Source organism: Lonchura striata, chromosome 1 (assembly GCF_050655825.1).
Source record: "Lonchura striata isolate lonStrDom1 chromosome 1, ASM5065582v1, whole genome shotgun sequence".
Classification (NCBI taxonomy): Eukaryota; Metazoa; Chordata; class Aves; order Passeriformes; family Estrildidae; genus Lonchura; species Lonchura striata.
In genome coordinates this window covers 63559808-63570381 of record NC_140703.1, presented here as the reverse complement: position 1 = coordinate 63570381, position 10574 = coordinate 63559808, and the positions used below count along the sequence as shown (strand labels likewise).

Sequence of the window (10574 nt, the reverse complement as noted above, 5' to 3'; positions counted from 1 at the left end):
CTGGAATCTTAGATGAGTTGCCATGTAATTTCAATACTCAACACATTTCATCCCAGTATGTGGTTGAATTCTGATTGAGTTTCACAAGTTTGTACTCCATTTTCCCCTATGCAAAATGCCCAGTCAGCAATTAGAAGCAGCTGAGGAGGAGTCAGAAGTGGAAAGCCTGTCCTTCATTTTCAGGTGAGCCCTTCCAGGTACACACAAAGCTGGGCTGACCCTGAAGCAGTGAGTGCCCACCCACAAGGCTGCCCCAAATACTTGGTTAAGTGTCCTGGGACCCTGGAGGTGACACGCTTTGGGGCATGCTGCAGGTTTAGCTCCTTTAAGATCAAAGTGCTCAAGGATTTTTTTGTTCTCATAATCTATAATTTTTTTAGTTCTTTGAACCTGCTAATTTGTTTACTTTTGCAATTACATTTCCTGCGTCAGCTGCAATGTTAGTTTGTCTTTCCAAAGGCACTTCCCTTGGCTTTCCTTTTCTCTTTCTGTTTTGCTTAAGGAGTCATTTTATGACAGCTGTTTTTCTCTTATGTAACCCTCTGATAGAATTTCAAAACTCATGTGAACTGTTGCTCCTGGCAGTTACAGGTTTCTGTCCTGCAGCACAGATCACAATTATCTTCCCTTTTCCATTTTGTGCATTCCTCACAGGAAGTATCTGATGATACTTCCTGTGAGGAATACTCCTTTGCTCAAGTAATCTTTAAGTGAGCATTGCTGCCAGTAATGCTGCCACCTGTGACCAGCCAGTAAAAATCCCATAGGGATGTAGAAAGGACTCCAGTCACATTCAATCACATAATATGGGGCAGTAGGTTTTGTTTTCAGAGAAATGGGGAATTTGGTTTTGTCTCAGCTGTTAGAAGTATTTTCAGAGTTTTTAACTGTTACCTCTTTCACAGCTTAAAGTTATTCATATACATACATTTTGTAACCTTTATTCAGTATCATGTTTTCCTCTTAGGTGCTTATCTCCAATATCTTTCCTCTTTAATTCACATTAATCCAAACACATGTGATACATGTGCTGTGTATCAGTCATTCTAGTTAACCTTGCCTACCCCTTATCTAGCTCACATTAGTTTTTTGTCTTAAAATATGTGTGATTAGAATCATACACAATATTGCAAAATGGAGTTTCTTAATGCTTTGTATAATGGGATTGGTATTTTCTTTCTAAATACCCCTCTCTTAACACACCACAGACACAGTTCACCAGCCTCTTTTATCTTCTAACTTACAAGGACATTCTTGAAATAGAATACAAAAATAAATAATTAAAACTCACAGGAAGTGTAGTGTTACAGTCTACCCAAAACTCTTCTATGCTGTATCTATTCACCAATTGAAATATTGTGAAAGCGGGTGATTATTTTCAGACATGAGGGAACTGAAGCAATGACCACTTCTTTTTCTGGTTTGTTAGTTACTGTTATAGGATTAAATGGGACCAATGTATTACATCTAAGAAATAGGTGAGGCAACAGCTCTGCCCACTGTTCATTTAGCATAAAATCAAACTTTGGCTATTAGATGCATCCTAATCAGTTTCCTTGCATCAGTGCTCCAAACTATGCACAGTTCAGGAATATTCTTGTCAGTGTTAATTATAGGATGGTTAATTATAATGCCATCTTAGGTGAAATTCAGTTACAAGCAGCTTTAGGGGCAGCTTTAGTAAACCATGATATGGTAACTGAGTGTTCTGTTATTCAGTGGCTTAGATGTGTACATAATAGATTTTCCTATTTAGCAAAAGTACCAAAGATCAAAGTAAAGACTTAGTTGAAAGGACTGAGTCTTGGCAGCTAAAATCGATTGAGAGCCACATTTTCTGTAGGGGTGGGAAATATAAATGTGTGATACATACAAACAAAGTTATTTAAGTTGGGGATTGCTGACAGCTGGTTGCAGTAATGCACTGTAGTCTTTTAATCAATCCATTTTGAAAAGATACAGAAATGCTGACATATGGAGATACTGGTTGTGTCCTCATTTCAGTGTCTACTTGTGTATTTACAAGAAATAGAATGTATATAACCATTAACAAAATATGCCAAGAAAGTATTTATTGAATGATGGACCATTTTACAGTGGTCCCTGTTCTCTCATCAGGACCTAGATGTTTTCTAAAATTTATAATTGTACTAAATAATTTAATTTTTTTATTCATTATTCTTTGTGACAGATGGGCAGGACATCTGTCAACTCTTCCTACAGCTTCTTTGTTGACAGCTGAATGGAATAATTTTCAGTGTACATAAGGTTGCTTGCAGGAAGCAAATCTCCACTTTTGAATAGAGAAATAGGCTTTTTACAAAGGTACAGTAGCAAAGGAATTTTTGGTGAAATTTCCCATTTCAAAACTGCTGTGTAACGTTACTTCTTTCTTCACTTCAGAGAATGGGTGTCTGTCCTAGGGAAGTTGCCCATAATTAATACTTCAAACTCTAAGCAGAATTGCCAGGGGCAGTAGCATCCTTATGCCTCATCACTCTTTCTCAGCAAGAAGAGCCATCTCCATTTAAAAAAAAATTATGTAACAAGTAAGGTATCAGCTTCAAGCTGATTTAAGAACTGAGAAGTCAATTCATAATTTCAGGCAATTTTAATCTCAGTATTGTGCCTGTATTTTATTCCAAAGAAACTAAAGATATCTTAGAACATTGTTGTACAATGAGTATATCTAAAGGATATAGACAGGAGATGTGCTATAAAAGAACCCTGGCAAGAAAAAAATGAGCCAATTCGCAATTTATTTAAAAGTTATATCCAACAGTTAATTGCTGATATCTTAGTGACCACAGCTGGACAGTGCCAACTAATCAAACTTAGTTACAGATTCTAAAAAAATAAAAACATAAACTCCTTGGTTTTATATGTACTGTAATTTCATTCACTAACAACTCATTTAATCAGTCAAACTGAAAATTCACTATTTTACCAAATCTCAGTAGCCAGCCTTACAGAATTACACTCATCTGTGCTGTTTAATACTGACAACTCTTTTTAGCCACAAAGTATGATTTTTGCCATGGAACTACTATAAGTGAGATTTGTGTCAGGTAGTAAAGTAGGCAACTCTCCATTCCAAGACTTCAGTAACAAATTCAGATCAATTGCAGAGATATGAGACATTGCTGCAGATAAATTCAATGTAACTGAGGCTCTAAACAGAACTCCGTTATGAAAGCAACTGGTAAGAAGGGTCAGGGAATTTTTATTCCTTGCAATAGGTCATGACAATATTTTCACATTTATAATATTCCTTTGATTTTAAAGTGTATACTGCTGTCTGCAGGGAAAAATGGCATTGTCTATTAAATGTAACTTTTGTTCATGACCGTAGCTTCATAACTGAAGCTAAGAGACAAGGCTAAGTTTTAAAATTGGTCCAATAATTACAGGGAAGCAGGTTTTGCTGCAACTGCTTTTAAGTGAGTAAGCTTCCCTGGCTAGTGCTGATTTCCAAATGGCTGCTAATCAATATAAAGATTAACTAGATAAAACACTGAGTTTTCTGTAAAAGCAAACATTAATTATTAACTACTAAACCTAGAAATGGGTCTGGATTGAGAGACAACTGTCGTGTGAAATATGGGAAAAGCACAGAAACAGTTGGTATAATCTTTGGGAAACATAGTATTTTCACATGGGCAGGGTGAGCACTTAGTATCTTTTTTTCTTCTACACCAAAAAAAGCGGGTCCGACCTTTAGTTTGTTACATAACATACAATTTGTTTTTACTCTAATTGGTGACTTCCCGTGTACCCCTTTAGATGATCTAGCTCTTCTGTAAAGGGATTGTAACCTTGCTCTCTTAAACAGCGTAAGGGCCAGAACAGTTGATCTGCTGGAGGAAATTCATCCCATTTGACCCATTCCCAGCCTGTAGGAGGAAAAAAAAAAAAAAAGAAAAAAAAAAGAAAAAAAAAGGAAGGAAAATCTGAGTATAGCGTTAAGACAGGACCAAGGGAAAACATGAAGCTGTGGCAGTGAAGGTTTAGGCTGGATGTTAGGAAAAGGTGGTGGGGACTGGAATAGGCTCCATAGTGCAGCCGATAGAGCTCAAGGAGTGTTTGGACAACCTTCTCAGGCACAAGGTGGGATTGCTGGGGTTGCCCCGTGCAGGGCCAGAAATGGGACTTCATGGTGCTTGGATGTCCCTTCCAACTTAGGATATTCTTTGTTTCTGTGATACAACAATTCTTCCTCTGCAAGTCTAGATGGATCATATAGAAACTACCAATACAAAGTCAGATTCTCTGTTGCATATAGAGTCATTTTGCCTGAGCAGCTTTTTTGTTTCCCAGAGAAGGTGTGGATGCCGCATCCCTGGGTGTGTTGAAGGCCAAGCGGGATGGAGCTCGGAGCTACCTATCTAGTGGGAGGTGTCCTTGCCCGCGGCACGGCGCTTGGAACGAGACGATTACTCACGCTCGTTCTTGTCGGGCTCCTGGTTGCGCGGCTCGGCGCCCGGCTCGGCCTCGCCCTTCATGAGCACGGTGACATAGTGGTAGCGCTGGGGCGCGCACACCGCGTTCACGGCCGACGCGAACCGCACGCGGTGCAGCCGCAGCGCCGCCTCCTCCAGCGTCTCCCGCGCCGCGCACTCCGCCAGGCTCTCCCTGCGGGCGGGCAAGGCAAGGCAAGGGAAGGCAGGGCCGCCTCAGGGCACGGCGGAGCAAGGGAAGGGCAGGGCAGAAGGGAGGGCGCGGGGCTCCTACCCGAACTCCAGATGCCCTCCGGGGAGCTGGTAGGTGCCGGTGCCCAGCGCGCCTTTCCGCTTGCCCAGCAGGACGCAGCCGGGGTGCGCGGCGCTGGTGACCACCACCCCCACGCCGACCCCGGGCCGCCGGGACTGAGCCGCCTCCTCGCCCATGGCAAGCCCCGGGGGCTCCGTCCCGAACGGGGGCAGGCTGGGGCGGACCCGCCAATCGGGGTTTGGGATCCCGGGTTTTGGGAGGCCCTTGGCCGGGGGGTGTGTCCGTAGCTCGCGAGATGCGCGGGGTAGTGACGTCGCTGGTGGGGAAGGTGGCGAAGTTCCAAGGCGGGCTCGAGAGGGAGAGGTGCCCTGTCCTGCTGTTTGCCGGGGGTTCATTGCCTCTGAATGCACACGGACCTGGGACGTCATCGGGAATAGCAAAGGCCTCTGTGCAAATGAGGGGCAGCTAAAAACAAAGCAAGATACGGCTCGGGCAGGGAGCCAGTCGGTCTCTGACTGCAGATTAGTTCACAATTTAAAAAGTGGCCCTTCTTTGGTTAGCCCACTGTTTCTGGTCTGTGAAGAGTCTGACTCTGAAGTGTCACGTTGGAATTATTTAAAAAGGAAGCTACAAACTTAGCTGAGCAGAGCTCCACAGGCAGAATAACAGTTCCTGACTGATAAAGAAGAAATAAAAGTTTCTGTTGGCAAATATTTACCTTCATTCTCACATTCTTATAAATTACAGAGATATGTAGAATACAAGATAAAAATCTTGCATTTTCTTTATAAAAAACTGTAAAGTTAGTCAGATTTTCCCCTTCTTCAGCCTATTGATCACAGCAAAGAAAGAAGGTTTTTATTTGCAGACCTTTCAAATTGGTTTTGGGTTTTTGTTTGTTTGGTTTTGGGTATTTTTTTGGTAAGGTTTTAAAATACGTAAGTATTGATGTTTTTATTTACATATGAAAGTCACAGGGCCAAACTGTCTGAAGCTCAATCACATTTTCTGGGATCGGTTTTTTGGGGTTTAACTGCAAGAAGTGGCTCAATACAGCATCAGATGTGTCCCAGCATTGGCATGAAGGGCATGCCAGGAGCAAATGGCTGGGTGTGCTAGAAGCAAGGCTGACTTTTGGTGGTATTTGGCCGTGCTACTTAACTGTGATGTCAGCCCATACCCTGAATTACTGACATTGGTAAATAACAGCAATAATAATAATGAATAATCTTGGGCAAGTTGCCAAGCTAACAAGACATTTTGTAAACCAAGCTCATTCATTTGTATCTCTCTTCCTAGTACAGCTGAGTATCCTAAATATCCTAATCCATAAGGATATCCATTAGGAGCATCCTAATCTCCAGATGAAACACCAGACATATCAGTTATATCACTTCTGTATTTACCTTTTAAGATAATGATCTTACAGAAGCCATATCAAAGATTCCTCCTCACCCACAATGCTCATTTTGGTCCAATACACTAAAACACCATGAAGTTTTTTACCTGAATAATGAAAACATTCTACTTTCTATGTACACCATTTTCCTGTACCTTTTACCAAACAGCATTTAGTAATGAGTCTTGAGGCTGACCCATTGTCATTCTACTGATTTATTTTTAAATTAAAAAAAAAAGTCCATACGGTCATTATGTTTGTTTACTATATTAGCTGGATACCATTCAATGAAAATATCATATGACGATTATTATGTAGAGTATAAAAAGAATGTTTTTATAAACAATATGTTTTTATTTATCAGTAAACTAAGATTTTCCCTTCCTCTCTACCATCCTCTTGAGCACAACAAAGATGTGAAGTATTACCCTTCTACAAAACTTTAAAATGGCTAATTTTTTGTTAAGGTTTTGAAATCTCATTGTATGCAGATGTTTAGATTTGTTTCATTTTTTTTCGCTTTCTTTTATGAACATTAATATAAAGAATACTGTATTGAAAAGAAGCATTTTGTTGACAGAATCTGTTCAAATTGGTTTAATTCTAGGATTTATTTAGGGCATACGTATGCAGCCAGGTACTGCAGAATGTGAAGTAAATCTAGGCTAGTTTTCTGAATCTGATGGTGAACAGACATCCACTGAAGAAAGATATGGGAATAAATAAAGAATGAGAAAGTAGCAAAATCCTCTGCCACAGAAGTATGTTGGAAAACTTGCAAGATTATGATTTATATATACTTGTAAACTTGTTTATTAATATTTCACCTGAGAAAGTACTTCTGTGAGCCAAAACAGAGTCATTAAACCAGCATGTGTCCAGCAGCTACTGGAAAAAAGGCAGATATTTTTCAGGCCCAATCCCACGTTCCTTCTGCTAACACTTGTATTGATTGAAGTATTATTGAATGACCTGTATTTCTGAGCTTATCTGGATTAAAAAAACCCCTTTTTTTTAAATTATTAATCTGTTTTCTGGCATGCTGTGGGTGGCACAGGGAGGGAGGGGACAGGACAGAGTTCAGTCAGATTAAACACAGCGCAAAGCCAAACTTGACTCAGCAAACTGGTAGAGAGATTATGTTTTTAGTAGGATGCGATCCCTGATGCAATTTACAGCTCAGGTACATAAGTGAGGGAGGCAGTGAGTCAGAGTAGCTGGGAACAAGAATGGTGGAACTAACCATGTTAGAGACAGGCCAGATTTATGTCTGATTAAAATGACTACACAGCTATTCCCTAAGAAGAGCACACATAGGGAAAGCAGGTTAGAAGAGCACAGTGTACAACAGCTTATTGAAAAGCAGCTACACAAGCAGAAAACATCCATCTTTCATACACATGGCTCCCTGGCTCTGGAATTTTCTATAAATTTGCATTTTCTTAGCAGAAGTATGAATTGGAAGATGGAATATTTAAATGTTCAATATTAAAATATTTAAATATTTTACATTGCAAAGCTGGCATTCAGAAGCTGGGTGGAATGCGACAGCAGTGCATGACACCAAAGCCCTGCTAGCCACCTGGCTGAAACTTGAACTTGAGAGATTTTTCTTCTCTTGCTTTCAAGCTTCTGGTTGTTATCGTGAAACCTGATACTGAAAATGTAACATTGTTAACTGTTTCCTCACTTTTATTTCAGCAGAATTATTTCTATGACACCGCATGTTTCTATTAAATGGCTGTCTTTTACCACAAATCATTGCTTGCTCTAATATTATGGCTTCATAAGCATTATTAGTGGAAATTAGGCAAAGTGTGATACATAGTTTTTATGTTGAAATGTAAATAACCTCTGATCATATTTACATGTGGTGAGAATAGTGTGCAAGAGCAATAGGACAAATTAGAGCTGTACTACAGGTGTTCTGACTTCATTGCTTGTTAATTATTTATTTGCTGTGTACAGACAGGACTGGGTCATTGGAATGAGAAAAGGTGCTGAAACAATTCTGTTTTATTTGTAGCTTTGTCATTAACACTTTAAGTAACCTTGGGCAACCCTTAGGCGGGTGAAGGTGGATTGTGCTTCGGCTTTGATTAAACTTCTGTGTGTACTCAATCCCAGGGGACTCTAAATCAGAAGAGTATAAAAGTGTCTATTCCTTATCCATCTAGGATAGTACCTGGAGGTCCAGAATGGATGTCTGGAATACAGTAGGCAAGAAATCATGACAGGGTTTTTGACTACTATTCTACAGCCATCTGTGGCTTGGTGACTTCTCAAGGCAGAGGTGGCTTCTGTATATTTACTAACCTTGTTCTTGTTTCTCTTTCTTAACCTACCAAGACTCCTCTTGAGCCCATGTAAATTTTCATCATTTGCAGCGTCTGTGGCAAGGTGCTCCACAACTTAGCTATGTGACAGATCATTTTCTGCAAACCAAATCCTTTTGCTTTCATTGAACCTTTCACCTACCAGCCTTCACTGGCTGGGAAGAGATGGTACAATAGTGATGAATGTTCATACTGTATTCTGTAAAAAAATCCATCTATGTAGGCCTGAGAGTGCACACAGCAAATGCCTCTTTGCTGGGACATATGGTAGAATCCTTGCAGGAAATACACCGGAGCACCTTCAGCGAAGGACCCTGGAAGGACTTTTCTGTATGGCTGGGAGAAGAGATGGAATAACCTGTTAATATTGCAAATGGGTGCAGTGAATAGTTTCATGTTGTTAGCTATGCCTGAGGGTCCCCTTAGCAACCTGCAGTTTGTCCAGAGAGTACCATGATGGTACTCCTGCAGAGAGAATTCACCATGTATAAGATGTGCAATGTAAGGCAGTGTAGACACCACTGAAGGATTATTGTCACTCTGCTTTAAAGTCAGTTTTTTTGCTCTGACCATGGCTGATTCATCAGCTAAACCTGTTTACTCATCTACCATACTAGGTGGGCTCTTCCTTCCTGTCTTCCTTCCTTTCTTCAACTAAAAGTGCTCTGGAAAGCTCAGGGTGTTTTTCTCCGCAGGTACTGGGGTGCTTTTTAAGCTGCTGATAAATTTTGTCTTGGAAATTTCCTACCCTCTGGACTCATGGCCTTGGCAGGGGCTTTCACTTTCTAACTCTGATGTTCTTGGCAAGACCCTCTATCCTGATGTTTTTCAACTATAAAGTATCAACCAGCGGAGCTTACAAGGTCTGGGAAATAAATCAGATTGTATCATTGTCACTGTGTGGATGTGGTAAATTTATAATAAAGCAAATTCATGTCTATTCATAATGCCTGAGCCTTCCTGGATGCTATATTTGGCCTCAAACAGGATGCTTTATTTGTCCTGCTTGTCCGTTAAAAGTTCTTGGCTCCTTCTATCTCATTTGTAATGTACCTTTCCCCTGTTTCTTTATAGTTTTAAATACAGCTTTTCAGAGAGGGCCTTGATCCTGTGTTAAAAATCTTACTCTGACTTTAGCAAGAAATCTCATAATTTAAACTTTGAATACGATTGAATCTATTTCTGGAGATTTAGCAAAACCTCTGGATATCTGCTGGAATTCCTTGTGTAGTTTCTTCAATTGTAGGTCAGATATTGAATGAGGCTGAGCCTATACAAACCTGAGTTTATATTGGACTTACTAGGAATTTGACTGGTTGTAGCCAAGAGTGTTATCTTTTCTTGTATGTCTAACAATATAAAGAAGAGGTGAATGTGTCATTTCCAAGAACTATTGTTTTTAAGATTTTGAGTTGGGCTTACAACCATCTTGTGCTGACAGTCAGAGCCTGGTGGTGGCACTGGTGATCAGACAAAAATCCAGGCATGTTTACAGTCCACCCCAGCTGGATGAGTTTTCACAGCCAAGAGGAAATCAGACAATATAAAACATTCAGATAATTAAAGTTCTCCATACAGCTGTGTACGAGACTCTAGATAGCAGCAGCAGCTGCCTCAGTCTTTCTAGAAGTCCTTCAGTATTGTCAGCCATGTGACATTTCTTCTTTTGAAATGATGGTAAAAAACCATCTTCATTTTGAAACTGGAAGGATAAGTCACACCTAGTGAGAAGAAGATACAGTAGTAGTTGTAATCTGAATGTTTTACAGTCATTTGCTAAGGCAAGAATTTATTAAAAGCCCAGGAACAGTTGTCCAATTTCCTTCCAGTAGCTCACAACTGAGTCAGGATATAAGTCTGGTTTCCTGACCTGCAGCCAGTGCTTATGTCTGAACAGTAGCTTTGGGCTTTCAAGGTTAAAGTTTTGCCAAGATCCATTACATCCTCTTGTAAACATTGTTGCAAATCCTTTCCAGGGCGGAGGTGATTTTGGGGAGTCTCCTGGAGGTAGGAGATTTGTTTGTATGTGGAAATGGCATCCATGTACCGTCCTGTGCAGTACGGAACTGCAGCAGGTCCTGTGACTAGTGAAGAGACACTGTGTGTACAGAAGGCAGAAAGAGCACAGA

At 40.4% G+C, this 10574-nt stretch overlaps 1 protein-coding gene across 1 annotated transcript in view; it reads right to left on the bottom strand.

The window, feature by feature from the left end:
- Positions 1 to 1911: 1911 nt before the first annotated feature.
- NUDT15 (nudix hydrolase 15) overlaps positions 1912 to 10574 on the bottom strand; it is a 10836-nt gene continuing 2173 nt past the window's right edge. Inside the window, exons 2-4 of the mRNA XM_021528433.4 lie at positions 4732 to 8781; positions 4442 to 4632; positions 1912 to 3893 (exon numbers count right to left, since the gene is read on the bottom strand). Coding sequence (XP_021384108.3) covers positions 3748 to 3893; positions 4442 to 4632; positions 4732 to 5138 — 744 coding nt within the window. The 5' untranslated portion in view covers positions 5139 to 8781 and the 3' untranslated portion in view covers positions 1912 to 3747. The remainder of the gene's footprint in view (positions 3894 to 4441; positions 4633 to 4731; positions 8782 to 10574) is intronic.